Source organism: Melanerpes formicivorus, unplaced genomic scaffold (assembly GCF_026170545.1).
Source record: "Melanerpes formicivorus ecotype bairdi unplaced genomic scaffold, bMelFor1.0.p_v2 SCAF_36, whole genome shotgun sequence".
NCBI classification, from domain to species: Eukaryota; Metazoa; Chordata; class Aves; order Piciformes; family Picidae; genus Melanerpes; species Melanerpes formicivorus.
In genome coordinates, this window is record NW_027142388.1 from 871,380 (window position 1) to 891,392 (window position 20,013).

At 61.7% G+C, this 20,013-nt stretch overlaps 2 protein-coding genes across 2 annotated transcripts; one reads left to right on the forward strand and one right to left on the reverse strand.

The window, feature by feature from the left end:
• Positions 1-316: 316 nt before the first annotated feature.
• On the forward strand, positions 317-3,566 carry LOC137450501 (somatomedin-B and thrombospondin type-1 domain-containing protein-like). The gene is made up of 5 exons (XM_068157107.1): positions 317-563; positions 1,350-1,532; positions 1,646-1,736; positions 2,263-2,371; positions 3,366-3,566. Exons 1-4 carry the CDS (start codon positions 356-358, stop codon positions 2,264-2,266), a joined length of 486 nt encoding a protein of 161 aa, XP_068013208.1. The 5' UTR covers positions 317-355; the 3' UTR covers positions 2,267-2,371; positions 3,366-3,566.
• Positions 3,567-4,105: 539 nt separating this feature from the next.
• On the reverse strand, positions 4,106-19,737 carry LOC137450538 (tRNA (32-2'-O)-methyltransferase regulator THADA-like). Its single transcript, XM_068157172.1, has 31 exons — positions 19,634-19,737; positions 18,685-18,862; positions 18,381-18,467; positions 18,077-18,104; positions 17,741-17,889; positions 17,446-17,568; positions 17,095-17,215; positions 16,673-16,824; positions 16,072-16,156; positions 15,152-15,288; positions 14,584-14,781; positions 13,523-14,219; positions 13,279-13,431; positions 13,077-13,186; positions 12,814-12,974; positions 12,412-12,578; positions 11,946-12,131; positions 11,257-11,411; positions 10,547-10,690; positions 10,124-10,228; positions 9,709-9,909; positions 8,760-8,910; positions 8,423-8,657; positions 8,053-8,292; positions 7,726-7,951; positions 7,403-7,609; positions 6,979-7,217; positions 5,906-6,088; positions 5,183-5,449; positions 4,889-5,094; positions 4,106-4,796 (listed from the first exon to the last, which is right to left on the reverse strand). The coding sequence occupies exons 1-31, from the start codon at positions 19,735-19,737 to the stop codon at positions 4,528-4,530; spliced, it is 5,664 nt and encodes a 1,887-aa protein (XP_068013273.1). The 3' UTR covers positions 4,106-4,527.
• Positions 19,738-20,013: the final 276 nt, after the last annotated feature.

Sequence of the window (20,013 nt, forward strand, 5' to 3'; positions counted from 1 at the left end):
CAAGCTGTAGGCACGGACTGGGGAGAGGGTTCCCCATCGCGTCAAGCTGGGGGGAGCACTGGCTTCAGCCCCGCCTTGCCCGTTCACAGATGCTCCCTGGCAGATCCGCGTTTGTGCTGTCCCCTGCACGACGTTTTATTAAGCGTTCTGGTTAATTTTATGAAGTCCTCCCCCCTCCTGCGGAGCAAAGAGCCGGGTGAGGGGCGGTGGAGCAGAAGGGAACAGGCTTTGTCCCCCTGCCCAGCCCAGGGGCGGTGCAGCCAGGGTTCCAATGCCGCCTCCACCGCCACCACCGCAGCCCTCACTCCTGGCCCGGCGTTCGCAAGCACTCGGGGACTTGCGGAGTCCCAGTGCCATGCGGGCCCTGCTGCTCTGCGGGGGCTGGCTGCTGGCCGCTGGCTACCTGGTGGGTGCCACAGGCAGCTGCCGGCACCGGTGCTGCCCGGGCAGGAACAATGCCTGCTGGGCCCCCGGTGCCCGCCGGGCTCGCTGCTACTGCGACTCGTACTGCGAGAGGACGGGCGACTGCTGCCGGGACTTCCTGGCCACCTGCCGCCGCGCCGGTGAGTGCCAGACGGGTGGCATCGGCTGCACCCCGTGTCGGCGGGGAGCCCCAGGCTGGGAATGTCAGCCTGGGCTGCTGCTTTTGGGGTGGCATGTGCTTGCTGTTATCTGTCGGCTCCGTGCTTTGAGCAGCAGTGGGATGTGTCCGGGGCTGCTGGCTGGGCTGCATTTGGAGTGAGATCCCCATTTTCCACTTTTTTTTCCACACTGAATGTCTGGCTGCTGCCACTGCAAGAAGAGAGCCCACAGGGATGGCCCCTGGGCTGCAGCTGCTGGTAGTGCTGTCGTTACAAGCTTCAGAATCGGCAATGTGGGACCCGAGTGGGACAAGCCCCGGTGTCATCCCTGCCACTGCTGCGGGCAGTGCCTTGCACGGGGACGTGGGAACTGGGCGCTGTACTACGGGTGGCAAACAGGGAGTGGGGGCTTGGGAGATGCAGAGCCGGCCCACCCTGGGGACTCAGAGCCAGCAGGCGGGGGCTGCGGCCCCCTGCACAACTGCAGCAGTCAGCCCTGCCTAATCTCAGGGGAGATTAGCGGGGTCCCAGCTCAGCGCGATGCAGAGCCGCGGCAGCGGCGCCAGGATAAAGGCCTGCGGAAGCGGCGCACAATGCGCTGCCAGAGCACTCCCTGTCCGGGAGCTGGGGAGAGGGGCTGCTGGGGTCCCCCGGGCTCTTTTCCTCCCTCCTCTTTCCCTTCTTCTGTGCTGTATCTTCCCAGCTCTCCTCCATCCATCTGCCATGCCGCTGAAGTTCTCATTTCCCTATTCTCCATCCCGCTGGCAGCAGTGGGCTGTGTGGTGGGGCCCTGGGGGCCGTGGAGTGGGTGCAGCTCCCTCTGTGGAGTTGGCAGCAAGGCCCGCAGCCGCCAGGTCACCATCCCACCCCGGCACGGAGGGGAGCCCTGTCCTGACCTCAAGCAGCGTCGTGGCTGCTTGGGGGAGCACCCAGCCTGCAGGACAGCCAAAGGTAATGTGGGTCCTGTGTGGATGCCCGCCCCCTTCATGCGTGACCATTCCTGCTGCCTGTCCCAGCATGTCTTTAGCCACCCATGTCCCTCATTCTGGTTGCTCTTCTGTCAGAAGTGGCTAAGATATTGCCCAGTTCCTTCAGCCGGGACTTCAGAGAGCCCTGTCGGAGAGCCAGGCTGGTGCCCCCAGAGGAGCCATCTGGGTAGGCTTCTCTGCACCTACACCCCCCTCTCCAAATTTGTGACTGATCTGCACAACCCCCTGTAACTCTGGCACCTTCTCTCCCTTTCTCAAATCTTGACCCCTTTGCACCCCTCCTTAGACCTGTGACCTATTTGCATCCCATAGAGCTATTACCCCTCTCTCACACCCCAGCACCATGGCCCCTTTGCAGTGTCCCCCCCCCCCCCCCCCGGGCCATTCCCATTCCCATCGCCCTAAAGCTATGGCCCCTTTGCCCCCCACCCCAGATCTGTAGTCCCATTGCATCTCCCCTCCACAAGCCATTATCTCCCCCCCTCCCCCCTCAAATGCTGATCCCTCTGCAACCCTCCTCAGACCCTTCTCACCTCATCCGTAACCACAGCCTCTTTACAACCCACCATCCATCAAGGAAACACCACAACCTTTACCCTACCCTCCAACCCCCTTTTCTTCCCTCTCTTCCCCTCATTTCTCCCCCTGGATCTCCCCTCCCCAGCTACTGCTGCTATTTCCACCTGATGCAGGTAGGGTCTCCGAGCCACTGGCTGCACTGGGACAAGTAGGTGTGCTGGGGGTTGGGAACACCTCCCACCACCATCCCCATTGCACTGGACATGGGCTGTAAGGAGCCAGGTAGGTGGGAATCTGGGGGGTGGGGGTGGGGGTGTGGAGGAAGGGGGAAGGGAAGTATGTTCCTTCTGAAGGGCAATTTGCTCTGAGGGCATCTCAGAAGGGACATTCCCCACCCCTCCCATGGAAAACCATCTCCCCATGCCCCTAATGCATCTTCCCCTGATCATCTTCATTATAAGTATAGTATTTTTACATAAAACCACTAATATGCTGCACTACCATAGGTTACCATAGCCTGTACCCTAAATCAGTAACTAGATATCATTTTAACGAGTTGGCATGTTCATGGCACAGCCCAGCGCTCACCAGCTTTCCCCTTCCAGGCCATTTTGGGTGGCCACCTCCCTGGTGGGGTGCTGGGGCTCGTGGGTACAGGAAGGCTGTGTTTGTCCCTCCGCTGGCTCTCATCTTTGTGTACCATCCCCCCCACCCCAGGAAGGTGAGCTGAGCCTCCCCACAGAATCAATAAGGTTGGAAAAGACCTCAAAGATCCTCAAGTCCAACCTGTCACCCAACACTTCATGGCTACTAAACCATGGCACCAAGTGCCGTGTCCAGGCCCCTCTTGAACACCTCCAGGGATGACTCCACCACCTCCCTGGGCAGCACGTTCCAGTGGCTAACAACTCTCTCTGTGAAGAACTTTCTCCTCACCCCAAGCCTAAACTTCCCCTGGCACAGCCTGAGACTGTGTCCTCTTGTTCTGGTGCTGGTTGCCTGGGAGAAGAGACCAACCCCCACCTGGCTACAACCTCCCTTCATGTAGTTGGAGACAGCAAGAAGGTCTCCCCTGAGCCTCCTCTTCTCCAGGCTAAACATGCTGCTGCTCCTTGCTGGGGATGAAAGAAATGAACTAAGACTGTGGTGTCTTTTGTAACGCCACCCTGGGTGCAGGCTCCTGGCTTGCACTCGGAGCTGACTCCCTGCATTTTAGGTTTTGTTGAAGAATGGGGAAAAAACAACAACTCTGCTTAGAAAGATTTTTGTTTTAAAGGAAGTTGCTAGAATGTGGCAGAAGGACATCATCAGTCTGAGGTTAAATGTGAGTGAGACAATGATGCAACGGTGCCATGGAAAGACAAACGCTCAGCCCTGCCATCGTGCTGTGCAATGAGCTGCTGTCGGCTGAGCAATGTGAGGGTGGAGATGGCAGCTGGCCTCTGCGTGCTGGGGGCTGGCCTGGCTGCAGTGAGCTGCTGAGCCGTCAAGGGTGGCTCAGCTGCATGCTGTGGTTTGCAGAGAGCAATTAAACGTAGGCACCCAAGTCTGCCTGGGAGCGGTGACGCCGTTGGGGGTTTGGGTTCAGCTCTGGGGCTTGGCAGCCCCCTCTGGGATAGCAGCGCCAGACAGGGTGATCCACCCCCTCCCCCCGGCAGGCACAGCCCCAGGAGTTCCGGCACTTTTTCCTCCCTCCACGCCGCTGCCATTCCTGTGTCACACACACCCCCACCCCCACACCCGAGGCCAGCGGTTCTGCGCAGGGAGCCTAATTGCTGGCTTGGGTTGCTGCTGCCGAGAGCAGAGCGCAGGACTGGCGCCTGCCGCAGGGGTCCCCACTACAGACGGCAGCGGGGGGCGGATGTGGCCGCATCCTGCTCCGCGGCCAGTACCGGGAGGCGGCAGCGGCCCAGCAGGCGGCCCCGGGGGAAACGGGCGTGGCACGGACAGCTCAGCCAGGCGCTGGGGCTCGGCCCTGCTGCGGCAGCCATGAGCCCGAGCAGCAAGTCAGGGCTGGGTGCCACGGGGCGGGGGTCGAGGCGCTGTGGGGAAATACGAAGGCTTCAACGCTGGGGGTATCCATGGCTTCTTTATTCGGGATACAAGCCCACATCACCCCTGAGCTAGAAGGTTGATTAAAAAAACAAAGGAGATGGGAGTCGAAGGGGTGCAAGGGCTCTGGCACATGTCTCCTCCCAACCAAACCCGAGGGCGGGGATGCCACGGGCCAGGGTGATGCTGCACTGGTGTCCTTGGGATGGAGGAGCAGAAAACACTAGGAATGAAGTGAGTGTGTCCCACACCATGGGTGGGGTTCCCCTGAGTTACACCACTAAACCCACAGTCCTGGCGGGTGACCAGAGAGTGTTCAGCAAATAGAGGGATGTGAACCAGGAGTCTCCTGGCTGTGGTCTGACACTGTTCCACACCTAAAGCTGTCAAGTAGCCCCAGACAGTGATGGCAACTTCCCCAGTGCATTGCCCTGGCTTGGCCCAGGGGCCAGCCCATGCTGCTCCAGCAGCTTCTGCACCAACATGAGCTCCTGCTCCAGCTCCTGAGCACTACAGCCCAGCCCTGGCACGGTGGTGACACCTCCCAGCACCTGCAGCAACTGTACCACCAGCCGGGCCCTCACCAGCAGCACAGCCACGGCCGTGTGCAGCTTGGCACAGCCCAGCGCCTTCATCCCCCACCAGGCAGTGGCCCCTGCAGAGAGAGCAAGAGAAGGAACCTTGAATGTGGCAGAGCTGGCCTGAGGGACAAGGACAGCAGCTTGGGAGCTTCAGGCTGTGCTGTACCTTGGCTCCAGCAGCGCTTGCAGTACTGCAGGTCACGCAGAACGCTAGGACCCATGGCCAGCAGCCACCGCAGAGCTGAGGCATGGAGTGGGCCACCAGCAGGCACCTTCTCCAGGAGCTGCAGCATGACAGGGAGCAGCTGCCAGGCCAGCATGGCTGGCTCTGCAAAAACGTTGGGTTCATCCTCTTTGTACAGGCTGACAGCTCTGAGGGGGAAGGCATGTGTGAAGCGAAGGGACAGAGCCATGGTACCCCACACTCCCTCGTACTCAGTCTGCAGGTCTGGTGACTCACTTGCTTGCCTCCAGCCCCTCCACGATACCCCTGAGGTCCAGCACAGGGAGGTGCCGCAGCAGCAAGTCGAAGGTTTCTGGGAGCTCCCCAAACTCCTCCAGGAGGAGCTGCAGGAGTACTTGGAGCCCCACGGTGTCCTGCACAAAGATGCAGCTGCCTTGGAGCAGCTCCCTGGGGTGATGCTGCAGGAGGCTGGCAAAAACCGAGGCCTCGTGCCGCACCTCCCGCTCCTCATCTTGCAGGAGGTGAATGCCCACGTTGATCAGCCTGGGCAAAGGAAAGAGCAGGGAAGGGAAGGGAAGGGAAGGCCACCATGCTCCCCAGAGTATCCTTAGCCTGCCTCAAGGGGAGGGAAGCATGAGACCCCCCTCCCCAGGGCAATGCTTCCCTGAGCAACCTTTCTCCTGGGTTATGAAAGGTACAGCCACAGCCCAAGAGCTTGTGGCTTGTGGGAACACAGACTGCACCAGGGCTTCAGGGCCCCAGCAATGCTGTGTGCTGCTCATAAGGAACCATCTGCTTCTGTTCAAATCCTACCCACACAGCCTTTGTAGGCCCCAGGTTCTTGGGTCCTAATGGAGGTTCTCTTTAACACCCTGGGAGTTTTTACAGAGGACACCTTTCCCAGAAGCAGTTAACCAGCAGAACGCTGATGCTGGGGCCCCAAGGGGCAGCTGCCGCTGGAAAGCATGGCTGTGCCAGAGGATGGGCTCAGGGACCTACCGCAGTGCCAGGGGGGCAAGCGAGGGAGAGGCAGCACGCAGGGATTGCTGTACCACACTGGCACCTGCCATCTGCAGGGAGCGGGCAGCCGCCAGCCGCAGCAGCTCAGACGAAGCTGACTGGCTGCACTCCTCCAGTGCTCTGCACCATCGCTCCACCAGCAGGCTGTCCTCATCCCCAAACCTGCCAGAGTCCAGGGAAGGAGAGGGAATTGAGGCAAGCCTTCAGAATCACAGAGTCAACCAGACTGGAAGAGACCTCCAAGATCATCAAGTCCAACCAATCACCCAGCCCTATCTAATCAACCAGACCATGGCACTAACTGCCTCATCCAGGCTTTCCTTAAACCCCTCCAGGGACACCAACCCCACAACCTCCCTGGGCAGCCCATTCCAATCTTTCTTTCTGTGAAGAACTTCTTTCTAAGATCAAGCCTAATCTTCCCCTTGCACAGCTTCAGACTGTCCTCCCCTTCTGGTGCTGGTTGCCTGGGAGAAGAGACCAACCCCCCACCTGGGTACAACCTCCCTTCAGGTAGTTGCAGGCAGCAATAAGGTCTGCCCTGAGCTTCCCATTCTCCAGGCTAAGCAACCCCAGCTCCCTCAGCCTCTCCTCACAGGGCTGTGCTCCAAACCCCTCCCCAGCTTTGTTGCCCTTCTCTGGACATGTTCTGTCATCTCAACATCTTTCCTAAACTGAGGAGCCCATAACTGGACACAAGACTCAAGGTGTGGCCTAACCAGTGCTGAGCACAGGGCAGAATGACTTCCCTGCTCCTGCTGGCCACACTGTTCCTGATGCAGGCCAGGATGCCACTGGCCTTCTTGGCCACCTGGGCACACTGGTGGCTCATGTTCAGCCTACTGTCAACCAGTACCCCCAGGTCCCTTTCTGCCTTTCTAGTTCCATCCAGGGCTCCAAAGGCCACCAAGCTGCAAGGAGGCCACAGGACCCAGGTGTGAAACTGGATGTGATTCATAGGCAGGAAGCTGTGGCTCTGTTTCCAGCAAGGACTAAGGAGGAATCTCCTGGAAGGGTCAGGCAGAATTCCCCTGGCAGCGGCAGAGACCTACCAGTGAGCAAGCAGCAGGCTGGCAGCACACAGTGCCTGGAAGAGGAGGTCAGGGCCAGGACACTCAGCCTCCACCATGTGCAGCAGCATCTCCAGGCAGGCTGCTGAGGAGCCCCGGAGCCTGCAGGAAGCTTCCTGGGACCACGCCAAAGGGTCTCTGCAAAGATGCAGCAAAGCCTCAAGGTACAATCTCAGGAACTCTTTGTCCCTCCTCTCTCGCAGCACCGACTGCAAGCTCTCCTAGTTGACAAGGGGAAAGAAGGTACACAGTTAGTGTCCCTGGCACTCCGGGGTGGCAAGTGCCCCCAGCAGGCAAGTGCCCCCAGCGCGCCCCCAGCCCAGGGAGAAAGTGAGCACCCAGCATCACACCTGTGCAGCATGCTGGAGACACTGCTTTACTCAGTGACTTTTAAGCCTCATCATACCAGCAACGTCAGCCCAAGAGCCTTCTCCAGCTCCTCAGGTGTTCCTCCTTCCCTGGCGAGCACCCAGCTGAGGACGGCAAGCCGGACGTCGGGGTTGGGCTGCCGGAGAAGCGAGCAGGCGGCACCGATCCGCTCGCCGGCTGCCAGCCGTGCTGCCTCGCTGCACACAAAGCGGGCCATGCTTTGGTGCAGGACAGCCAAGCCCACCTGCAGGAAAAACAGGATCCCCCTGCCAATGCTCAGCCTCCAGGGAGGGGTCTTTGCCTCCCACCTCTGGGCTTGCTGCCAGGCAGGGCTGCGGTTCTCCTGGCAGGCAGCAGTACCTGCTGCTCGGCACATCCTGGCTTTGCTGCCGGTGGGAGGCTGCCCAGCTCAGCACTGATGGCATCATGGATGCTCTGGGTGAAGCCAGGGCTGAAAGATGTGGGAATGAGGGCGAGGACCTGGAGGAAGGCAGCCCGGATGAGTGGGCAGCGCTGAGCAGGAGTGAGCAGCCAGCTCCGGGCCTCCAGCTGCAGAGCCAGGGGGCGCAGTGCCTCAGCCAACAGCCTGTGGGAAGACACAGTGCTCACCAGGGGGCCCCTTGGTGGCCAGAGGGCTGCATCAGACAGACCACAGCAGCTGCAGAGGGATGACACAGGAACACTCACCTCTTAGTGCCCACAGCAGAGGCCAGCAGTGCTTGCATCTGCAGCAGGTGCCCATGGAGGGCGTTGTGTGAGCAGACACATTCAGGTGCAGTGGGGAGCTGCTGGGCCAGCTGCAGGAGGAGCCCAAGGCGCTGGGGCGGGGGCACGACAGGCACCAGCACCTTGGCAGCCATCGCTCGCACAGCATAGAAGGGGCTCCCTGCCAGCCCCAGCAGTGGCTCCAGGAAGTGAGCAGAGAGGCTGTGGAGTAATAAGGGCACCACATGTGATGCTCCAGCTGAAGCAAAACCCATCAGAGAGCCACAGCCAGCCCCGGCGCCATGAGACCACCTCCCTTGGCCAGGGCAGAGTATCTCCACTGCCCCCCTACCTGCCAGGGTCATCGGCACCAGGCTGCAGCTGGGCCAGGAGGGTGAGGAGGGGGTGGAGTGCAGGGTGCAGGCGATGCCCCCCCGCTGTGGGCCCCGTGGCAGCCTCCAGCTCCGCTAGTAGCACGGTGCTCAGCTGGGGATGCTGCCCGAGGAAGGCTTGCAGGCTCACCCCCTCTGCTGGGCAGCCCTCCCCACGGCTCCGCTGCTGGCCCATCAGCCGGGCTGTGAGGGCACCTGCAGGGGTAGGGCAGAGAGCAGGGCCAGGTCCCCTTCACCCCCACCCCGCTTCCCCCCAAGAGGCTGCCCTGGTTCTGCAGGGCTCTCCCTGCTACTCACTGAAGAGCTGGATGGCTGCGTTCCTCATGGCCCAGCAAGGCGAGCCCAGGCCCTGCAGCGCCAGGGCCACCATGGGCACGGTGTGCCGCAGCAGCGCAGTGCCCAGCCCCGCGCCACGCACCAGCGTCTGCAGCACGTGGAGGGCACATACCTGGGGAGAGCACCTCGGGCTCAGCAGCACTGCCTGGGCAGAGGCCTCACGCCTCCATCCCAGGGGAAGATGGTGGCAAGAGACAGGGCAGCCAAGGAGCTGCCAGCTCTTGGGCTGCAGGGACAGGCAGTGTGGCCACAGCTGCAGCGTTCTGCTGACCCCAAGGTCTCACAGGATGTTAGAGGTTGGAAGGGACCTTCAAAGATCATCAAGTCCAAGCCCCTGCCAGAGCAGGACTATAGAATCCAGCACAGGTCACACAGGAATGCATCCAGAATGCATCCAGGGCTGGAAAGTCTCCAGGGAAGGAGACTCCACAACCTCTCTGGGCAGCCTGTTCTAGTGCTCTACAACTCTCACAGTGAAGAAGTTCCTCCTCCTGTTGAGGTGGAACCTCCTGTGCTGGAGTTTCTCTCCATTGCCCTTTGTGCTATCACAGGGTGCAGGTGAGCAGAGCCTGGCCCCTCCCTCTTGACCCCCAGCCCTCAGATATTGATAAACATTGATTAAATCTCCTCTCAGTCTTTTTCTCTCCAGACTAGAAAGCCCCAGGGCTCTCAACCTCTCCTCATAGGGCACATGCTCCAGTCCCTTCATCATCCTTGCAGCCCTCCCTTGGACTCTCTCCAGCAGATCCCTGTCCCTCTTGAGCTGGGGAGCCCAGAACTGAATGCAATATTGCAGGTGAGGTCTCACCAGGACAGAGCAGAGCACCCAGCACAGCTCCCTATAGGGGACCTCACACAGATCACCCTATCCACAGAGAGCAGCCTGGAGCTCAGTGCCCCCCATGCTCACCTGAGGCAGGTCAAGGGTCTGGTCCCAGTGCTGTGGCAGGGCCGTGGTGGCCAAGGCCAGCAGGGTCTGGATGCAGCGGGTGAGCAGCGGCCGTGCCTGTGCAGCAGCCTCCCCGCTGACGATGCAGAGGAAGAGCATGGGGAAGCCAGCAGCACGACGTGTGATGGAGCTGCTCCGGGGCCCACTCAGTGCTTCCAGGCCCTGAGGAAAAAAACCCACCCCAGGTACGCTGGAGACCTGCCTGCTGCAGCCTGCAGCTGCTCCACAGGGGAGGGAGGGCACTGGCCCCACCAGCCCTGCACTGTGGCATCTCGGCTGCCAGGTGGGTGCTTGCCCCAGAGTCGGAGGATACAGGGAGATGGCTCTAGGGCTCCCTAGAGCCCTGGGAGAATGTAGGGCAGAAGCAGCACAGTACCTGCTCCAGCACACTCTGCGGGATGGCCTGCAGCTCTGCATCTGGGTGGTTCAGCAAGGCAGCACAGAACTTGGTGAAGCCCACGCTGCAGCCCTCCACTGCTCCCTAAGGCACAGCAGCATCAGGCACCCAAGCCCTAAAGCCTGCACCTGCCTTTGTCCCATAGCCCCCAGAAACCTCTTTGCAAGAGTAAAGGAGATAGTGAGAAGACACAATAGTGTGGGGGCACGATGGCCTTTGCCACTTGGATTCCAGCTAGGGGCTTCTAGCCGTGTCTCATGTCCTGCCTCAGAGCAGACCCTGCCCTGCTGTGCTTGCCCACCCTGCACACCAGTGAGAGCCACCAGCTACTGGCTTGGGGCAAGGACAGGGCTGGAAGGGGGAGCAAGGGGCCAAGCCACCCCAGGTGGGACAAACTCTTACCCAGTGCCGGCACCGCAGCAGGATCTCCTGGAACACCTTCGTGGCCACCTGCAGGGTGGGCAGTGGCAGGAGGGGCACTGATCCAGCAGCCACTGGTGGGGCCAGCAGCACCTCTGCCAGGCCCCCCAAGAGCAGCCCTATTTCCTGGGAAGAAGTGGAAGGCCATCAGGACCAGCAGCAGGGCTGCCCCATTTCTGTCCTGCCCCATCATCAGTGCCACTGGGAAGCAGGGTGGGTGCTGCTGGCACCCCCCAGCACGGCTGCTCTCGGTTGCTGGCAGCATCAGGCAGCACAGCCACTGGCATGGCCACATGCATGCCACTGCACAGGGGCTTCCCAGCCAGCTGTGAGGCGTCTGTGGTGGACGAGGCATTTCTCCAGGCAGCCACCAAACAAGTTAGGGAGGAGAAGCTGGCATGGGTGGCTGCTGGAAAGGAGCTGGGATGGGGGCCACAGGGCTGCAAGGCAGAAACCCAGCTCTGCTGCACCTGGGGTCTCTCAGTGCTTGGGAACCAGCTAGGCTACATAAGGGCAGGAAGGGAGGTGGCTGCTTCTGGGCACAGTGGTGGTTGCATTCTCCCTAGCAGTGAGGATGGTCTGTGGCAGCTCCTAGGCAAGGACAGACTCAGAACCCAGGGGCAGGGCTGGGCCAGTGGTGGGTGCTGTGCTGAGTTGCTCTTCTTACCAGTGCCATGGGGAGGAGTTCCTACCTTCACTGACACCCAGCAGCAAGTCAGGATCAGGCTGTGCTCCTCTGACAGCAGGACTGAGTCCTCCTCCTCCTCTTCCTCCTGCTGTCGGCCTTTGCCCAGCATGATGAGGGAGCCGATGGCGTTCCCCATGTCTGCGAACGATGGGGCAGCAGCTGCCAAGGGAAGAGGCCTGGGCTGAGTGGGGCTGCATGGAGCTGAGGGAGGGAGATGCTGCTGGGGAGTCCCCTCTTCATTTGCACAACATCAGCAATGGCTCCCATCCTGCAACGTGTCCTGCTCAGGATCACAGCTGCCCTTTGCCTCACTGCTCTTCCTGAGCCCTTGCTGTGGCTTCTGCCAGCCCCAGCGCTCACCCAGCTGCTCCCAAGTCGGCTCACTGCTCCTGGGAGGCTTTTGCCTCAGCTTCTGCTGCTGTTCTCATGTGCAGTTGAGAAAGGGACCCAAACCCGGGCACTAGCCACCCTCCTCTTGCCATTTCCTGGATCCTCTGCCCAACACCTGGACCATCCTTGCCCGAGTGTTCGGCTTTGGACCTTGCTCCGGGTCCAACCTTCCTTGCCCTGCCCCACTGCTGCCCCCTGCTGGAGGCAGTGAAGTCAAGCCAGTCCCTCCCCAGCAGCTGGAGGGCTGTGCAGGAGGTGCCACTGGTTCCTGGGCCTGATCCCCCACCCTGGGGACATGCTCACCTTGCTCAGCAGTGTCGGGGCCTTGCTGGCTCTGCAGAGCACCCAGAAGGAAGGAGGTGATATCTGTCACTGTGGTCACAAGGCTGGTGAGGAGCTCCTGCCAGCTCTCTGCCAGCTCTGCTGCACGCATGGAGGTGGCCACCTTTGGCACCTGGAGCAGGCATCTCCGCAGAGCTGTGATGACTCCTGTACAAACCACCCACCTCTGGTCACAGGGGTGGCTGGCACAGCCCCTGCTCTCCTGCCTGAGTCTGAGCTGAAATGGCTTCATGGGCAGGAGAGCAGGCAGGGCCCCTAGGTGAGGGCATGCTGGGCAGGTGGAGCAGCAGGATAGGGAAACTGAGGCAAGGACATGGCACTGGCACTGAGTTGTGGCCTCAGTCCTGCCTGTCCTGCCTACTCCAAATAGGCAGGGAGGGGATGGGCTGCAGGAGCTGCTTGCTGCCCTGCCAGGCCAAGGCCTCACCATGCATTGGTGCAGTGGCTGCTGCCTGCAGCAGGTCCTGGCGTGCCACAGAGTACTGAGCTCGCAGCATGTGGAGAAGGTGCTGGGCAAAGCACAGGCCTTGGCTGGGCAGTGCTGGGGCTGCTGCAGCCTCCAGGGCCAGGCTCTTTATGGTGCTGCTGTCTGACCTGGGGGAAGAGGCAGGTGCGGCTGTGAGGACTTTTCTGCCCGTCCTGTGCTGTCTCCTTCCTTCCCCAGCACAGGCCCCTGCACCCCAGCCCTGCCCAATCTGAGGCTATTTCAAACCTAATCCATAGCTCCCTGGGCTGTTAACACAGACTGCAGCAAGACCCCAGCGACACTGACATGCTGGGGCAGGGGCTGCCATGGCACTGCAGGCAGGGGCAAGCCAGGAGCTCATACTTCTGCAGGATGGTCTTCATCAGCACGGCTCCAGCTTCAGCCTCCTGCACTCGGGGGCTGCCCAGGGCATCCTGGGCCAGCTGGAAGAGAGCCAGGGCGATGGGCTCTGGGAACGTGGTGGGGAAGTAGCGCACAAGCAGGTCTGAGGCCAGGTCTCTGATCTGCCAAGACAGGAGAGGTGGGGAGAATTAGGATGTGGGAAGAAAGAAAGTGCCCAGAGTAGGGCGGGGGGGGGGGAGCACAGTGGTCTTTAGGAGGTTCACCTCATTAGTGCTGTCCTGCAAACAGCTCAGCAGAACCAACAAATTGGGCTGGGAGAAGAAGTCCCAGCAGCCCTTCTGCCTGGCATAGCTCAGCAGTGCGGCCATGGTCCCTGCAGGGGGGATGAAGGGTGGTGGGATGGGGTCGGTCGGGAACACCCCGGCAGCTGAGGGCTGGTGCCCTGCGCAGGCTGCCCATGCTCACGTGGGGGCTGGCCTTTCTTCCTCTCAGGGCTCCAGGTGTCTGTGCAGGTCTCCAAAACAGCGGCCAGGAGGAGCACAGCTGTCTTCTTCCTCTGGTAGTTGGAGCCGGGGCCGAGCGAGGCGATGCTGAGCTGCAGCAGCCACTCCACAAAGGCTGTGGGCAGAGAGCACAGCAAGCTAAGTGACGCTAGGCTGGGCACCAGCCCCCGCAGGGCTGCCATGGGGGTGCTGGGGGGGTGCCTCACCTACTGCCTGGGCGAGCTGCTCCTCTCCCTCTGCCGGCTCCGCGCCACAGGGTGCCCTCCCCCGCAGCAGGGCCAGGGAGCTGTCCCGCAGCCGCACCAGCGCCTTCCTCACGGCTGCCTGCAGCAGCTGCCGGAAGGAGGAGGAGTCGCAGCTGAGGTTGAGGGGCAGGAACCTCCGCAGCAGCTGCACCTCGGTGCCCGACAGGGGCCGGTTGGTGCTGGGGCTGCAGCAGAGGAGGCTCAGCGCTGCCAGCCGGATGCCCTCCTCTCGGGCACCCAGGCAGCAGGAGAGCCGTTCCAGCGCCTCCCCCTGCAGGGGCAGGGCTCCTGCCAAGCTCTTCTGCGCCTTCAGCAGCGAGACCCAAGCCCGGAGCGACGCTGTGTCCCGGCTGCCGAACTGGGCAGCCAGCAGCGCCTGGGCGGCTGGGATCTGCCGCAGCGTCCAGCTGAGGAGGTGGTTGGCAGCATTGCTGTGCAGGATGGGCAGAGGGGAGCGGAGTGCCTGGGAGAGCAGGGGCAGCCAGCGCAGTGCCCACTGCTCTGCCAGCGCTGCCCCCGTGCCCTGCTGCCCCTCCTGCCACTCAGCACACTGCTGCTGCACCAGCGCCTTGTAGACCTCGGTGGCTGCAGGGCACAGATGGTTGGTGGAGAGGCAGCTCAGGAGGTGCTGTGGCAGGTCTGGGCAAGTGTCCAGCACCTGCAAGAAAGGCAGATGACCCTCACCCTCACCTCCCTGCAGGCTGAAGGCTGCATATGGGGGGGGACACAGAGATCTGGGTACAGACTACACTGCAGTTTCCCATGACACTGAGCAGCTCTGCTACCCTGACCTGCTTTTGGTGGGCATCAATGGGCAAAGCTTCCCTAGCTGCTGGCAGTCCCCAGGGACGCATCACTGTTGCTACAGCTCACTACACCCTGAATACTATCACTTGGGGCATGCAAAACCAGTTCCCCTGGCTGGGGAGGCTGCCTGCCCCCATGGCTGAGCTAGGCAGGGGAAGCTGACAGGCAGCAGTGCCAGCCAGGACTGAGCCTCCCCATGCTCCTGCCTTCCCTACCTGCTGGCTGCCCACATAGGGGACGATGGCACACAGGGGCACGTATCTGGCCTTGATTTGCCACGGCATTGAGACCACCCTGTGCAGCATCTGCTGGTAGAGGGCTCTCTCCTGGTCCTGGAAGCGTTGGCACTCCAGGTGGTAGATCTCCAGGAGCAGTCGGAAGGAGCTGTGGATGAACTCAGACACCCCTTCCACCTGGGGGGAGAAGGACAGCAGGCAGAAGCGGTTCAGGTGGGTTCCTTCTCCTGTCTCGCTGCCTCAAGAATGATCCTCTGCTTTCCCACAGCCAGGGACTTCAGTGCTGGCTGGTAACCACCAGGTTAGGAGCTGGGGTTGTGGGGATGGAAGGCAGTAAGCCAGCAGATGTGGGCAGGCAGGCACTGCACCAGTGGGTGCTGCCTGGGGAGGGCAAAGCACTGGGATGTGGCCCTGCAGAGGCCCTGTGAGTGCCCCTGCCCTGCCAGAGGGCAGCCGAGGCAAGGGGGTTGGAACAGGGAGGGGTGTGTTAGGAGTGGGGGAGCAGCAGCTGGGGCTGCAGTTTCTGCCTTGGGCACTCTGGCCTTACCAGGGTCTCAGCGTTGTCCCACACCAGCTGGGTGAGCTGCTGGAGCAGCTTGGCATGTGGGGCCAGGACACGGGTGCCCATCAGGTGCCAGACAGCAGGCAAGCTCTCTCGCAGGCGCTGCAGCCACAGGACACAGGCTGCAAGAGCAGAGAGCCCTGCTGCAGCCCCAGGGCACAGGCTGCAAGAGCACAGAGCCCTGCTGCAGCCCCAGGGCACAAGCTGCAAGAGCACAGAGCCCTGCTGCAGCCCCAGGGCACAGGCTGCAAGAGCACAGAGCCCTGCTGCAGCCCCAGGGCACAGGCTGCAAGAGCAGAGAGCCCTGCTGCAGCCCCAGGGCACAGGCTGCAAGGGCAGAGAGCCCTGCTGCAGCCCCAGGGCACAGGCTGCAAGAGCACAGAGCCCTGCTGCAGCCCCAGGGCACAGGCTGCAAGGGCAGAGAGCCCTGCTGCAGCCCCAGGGCACAGGCTGCAAGGGCAGAGAGCCCTGCTGCAGCCACAGGACACAGGCTGCAAGAGCAGAGAGCCCTGCTGCAGCCCCAGGACACAGGCTGCAAGAGCAGAGAGCCCTGCTGCAGCCCCAGGGCACAGGCTGCAAGGGCAGAGAGCCCTGCTGCAGCCCCAGGGCACAGGCTGCAAGGGCAGAGAGCCCTGCTGCAGCCCTCTCCCCCAGACCCACTGGCAGCACAGCCACTGCAGGCTGCTGGCCCTGAGGCCCCCAGGTGCAAGGGCAGCAGTTTCCACGTTAGGTACAGAAGGGCTTGGGAGGGTTCAGTCCCTGACAGCAGTTTCCAAACTGGATGTCAGGATCTAGAGAAGCATCTTCCCTGGCAGGTGATGAAGCACCACGGGGGTCCTGTGCATCAGGAGCACAGTGGCCCTTTCCAAGCAGCCCATGGTGGTGGCAGGGTCATCATCTCCTACCTTGGAAGCAGTAGTAGTGGCAGTCCTTCTGCTCCTTGCTCAGGGCACACACGGCAGGGAAGACCACGTCGAGCAGCAGGCAGGCCTGTGGGAGCACAGATTGTGAGCAGGCAGGTGTGGGCTTTCCAGGGTAAGGAAACCCTGCCCTGAGGCAGCTGAAGAACACTGCCTGCTGCTGCTGCTCTCACAGCAACTTGTTGCTAGCTTTTTCTCTCCGTTTGGAAGTCCTCAGGTCTCAAGGACTTGAGAAATGCTGGAGATGGGCAGACCTGGAGGCTACACCGGGCCTGGGCAGACCTGGAGGCTACGCCAGGCCTGGGCAGCCCTGGGTTCGTCTTGCAAGCGCACTGCTTCCACCTTGCTTGTGTAAGAGCTACTTTTGGCACCACCTGGCTTCTTAGCCCCTCAGGAGAGAAAAAGCCCTGCTCAGATGTCTCTGGAAAAAGCAGGCTCCCAGGTAATGCAGTAGGATGCATGGAACCACTGTTGTGGAGTGATGCAGCCTGGCTGTGTGCCCTGGGGATCCACAGCCCCCAGGCAGCTGCCAGCCCCACACAAGGCACTCTCCAAACCCCTGCCTGCTGCTTTTGAGCTCTCCTACCTGGTGGGTGAAACCCTCCAGCTGGCAGCTGAGGATGTCAATCTTGCAGCAAGTCAGCAAACCCCTGGTGAACACCAACTTCTGCAGCCCGTCTGGCTCCAGGACCTGGGGCATGTCCACCACCAGCTCCCCAAACTTCAGTTCTCCTGTGCCTGGTAGGGAATGACCACATTGGATGGCAGGAAGATGGGAAACCAAATGCTGCTCTGAGAGCAGATTGCCCTGGCTCATCCCAGAGTGACCACAGGAGGTGGCTAGTGGTGGGAAGTGGCTAGTGGCAGCTGGGGCTCCCAGGCCCTGAGAGGAGAACACTGCAGCAGGGTGTAGCTTGCAGTGGTGGTGAGCAGTGCTGGCCTCTGTTCCCTCACACCCATGCATCCTCCTCACCAGAGGCCGAGCCCAGCTCGGGATGGAGCACACACCTTGGTCAGGGAGCTGGAGGAGGGCCAGCATGGCACTGGCTCCAGGCTCAGGCTGCGGGGCAGTGTTCACCAGCATGCTCAGGGCCGTGCCTGCCAGCAGCCGTGTGTCCTTGCTCAGGGCCTGGACTCACAGGGGAGGTAAAGGCACAGCTCAAAACACCATTTAAAACAAATCCCCATTTAACCACTGCCCCACATCCATGCAGGCAACTCTGCAGGCTCCCTTGGACACCCCAGACACTGGGGCTGCTTCTGCAGGCTTCCCGCAGGGAGGGGAAACCACCCAGGAGGAATGGAAGCACCCTGCTCCTTGGGACAGGCAGCCCCATCCCTCCCTGGCACCATACACACCTTCCCCCATGCCACCTCCAGCAGCAGTCCCAAAAGGCTCTGCAGGGCTTCACTCTTCCCCGCTGCAGTCCACACCAGCGGGGCCACATCCTTCGGCAGTGTCTGGAAGAGCTGGAGGCAGGCCTGGAGGTGGAGGAGGAGGAGGAGGAGGAGGGAGACCGTGGTGATGGCTGTCAGCATCTCTCACCTCTCAAAATGCAGCAATGTGCCACATCCCTCCTGGACTTCCTTGCCAGTGCCTGGGCCAGTCCATACAGGGACTGATCCTTCCCCACCTCCTGAATGTAGCTCTTACCTTGATGACCAAGTAGCTCCAAGTGCTGCTGGGTGCAGGCTGGCTCTGCAGCACCCAGCCCAAGGTGGTGGTCAGGCGCTGCAGCAGTAGGGCCAGGTTCTGCTGCCAGTGCTGCCGGCCCAGGCTGCTCTCCTCCAGGAACATGCACACTGTGGGCAGGGGCATGGCATCAGCTCCTGGCATGGTGCCCAGGGTGGGTGGGCAGAGCCACTGGGTGCTGCTGGGAGCCCTGCAGATCCCACAGATCTGCCTGATCCCTGCTGCCCCTCCAAGCCTGGGCAGGTGTGAGGTGCATGAAGTTGGGACAAGCCCTCAAAGCGGAAGGGGCAGACTGACCTGATTGAAGGCTCTCAGGAGACAGCACCTGCAAGGACACAAGCACAGTTTGTCCTACATGACAACAGGCTGTGGCTTGGTGCCTTGGCCAGGAGGGTCTTGCTGGCACCAGAAGCTGTCCCAGAGATGCGTAAAGGGCTGGTGTGACAGGCAGCCACATGCTGCCAACTGCAAGCAAGGGCAAGCCCCCAGTACAGCAGGAAAAGACGCAGAGGACTCTGGGCAGCTCAAACCAGGAGAACCCTGATGAAAACGTGCTCCAGCCAAGCCCCCACAAACACCAGTGCCACTGGGGTGTTCTCACCTCTCCCTGCGGTGCCAGGCCAGCCAGCAGCGTGCCCACCTCCTGGGCCAGCATGGCTTCCTTCCCCACCGCCAGCTGGGTCACGATCTGCAGAGAGGTGCCCCAAGTCAGCTGCTCTGCCTGGAGCCCCACAGATACCAGCTGCAGAGTACTTTAAGGGGAGTTCTATGGTATCACCATGGCCCCTTTGCTGGTAAGGATGCACCACACCAGGGCTGTGCCAGGGGCACACAGGCAAGACCATCACTTACACTTGGGGCTAGTAGAGCCCTAGAGCCACAGCCCAGCCCGTTGTGCTACAGACCTGTTCCAGTTTCTGGAAGGAGCTGGAGCTGCTGGTGGCCTCCATCTGGAAAGCCAGGATGCAGCGGAGCAGGGGCCTTGCCTCTGCCTCACTCAGCACCTGCAGAGCCTTGCTCAGCGCCCGCGACAGCAGGAGAGCCTCCTCCAGGTGCTTGTCCTTGCATCTCTTGGTAGTACTCCTGAAAGGGGATGGGGGCGGCAGTGAGGATACCCAGGCTCAGTGGGGTTTGGGATGGGGGATACCCCTCTTTGGTGGAGCTTATTAGTATTGGGATGCCCCAGCTGAACATGGGTTGGAGTGGGAATACCCCAACTCGATTTCAGTTTGGGTGGGGACATCTCATCTTGGTGGGCAATAGGGTTAGAGTACCCCAGATTGACTTGGATTGGGGTGAGAGTGCCCCATGTTGGGAGGGGTTACAGGTGGAGTGCCCCACCTGGCCATGCTCGTCCCTCCCAGCTGCACTCCGGATGTCACGGTTCAGGGGGGACCCCCTAAGAGCTCTGGCATCACTCAGTCTGTTCTGGGGCGAGGGGAGCAAGAGCAGCAAGAGTACCCCCAAAAAATCCTAGAACTTGCTGCTGCAGGGCAGGCTGGAAGAGCATGTGGGCAAGCGGGAGTGGCTCTGTCCCCATGCCGAGAACCGAGCAGAGCCTCCCTGCCTCGCTCCCCGCGCCCGGAGGGATGCCCTGGGGACCCAGGGGGTGTCCTGGGGACCCGCTTCCAGGAGGATGCCCGGGAGAGCCGCCCCGGACCCCGCGCTTGGAAGGATGCCCTGGGGACCCAGGGGATGTCCTGGGGACCCGCTCCCAGGAGGATGCCCGGGAGAGCCGCCCCGGACCCCGCGCTCGGAGGGTGCCGCGATCCACGCCGGGGGATTCCCGGGGGGAACCTCTCTCGCAGGGGAAGACGGTGCGGGGGTCCCCCGCCTGGGGTTCCGTTCTCTTACCCAGCGAACTGCCTCAGGCAGCTCAGGCAGGGGAGCACGGCCGGGCCCATGCCCAGCGCCTCGTAGAAGGCAGCGCAGGCCTGCGCCTCCCGCTCGGCTCCCATGGCCGGCGCCGCCGTACCATAGAGCTCGGGCGGGCTCCTCCCAGCTCAGCGGCGCCCTCTAGCGCTGCCCCCGGCCCGGGCGGCGGCAGCTCCGGGCAGCGCGGTCCTGGCTGAGGGCTGAAAGAGACGAGACCGGCTGGCGAGCGTCACCTTCTCCCGCAGCCTCCAGCACGACGCTGGATCCATCGCAGGCTGCAAATCACAGAAACATCATCCGAAGCTGTTTCCAGAGCTGGTAGAAAGCGAGAACCCAGCCAGAAAGGCTGAAAATATCCC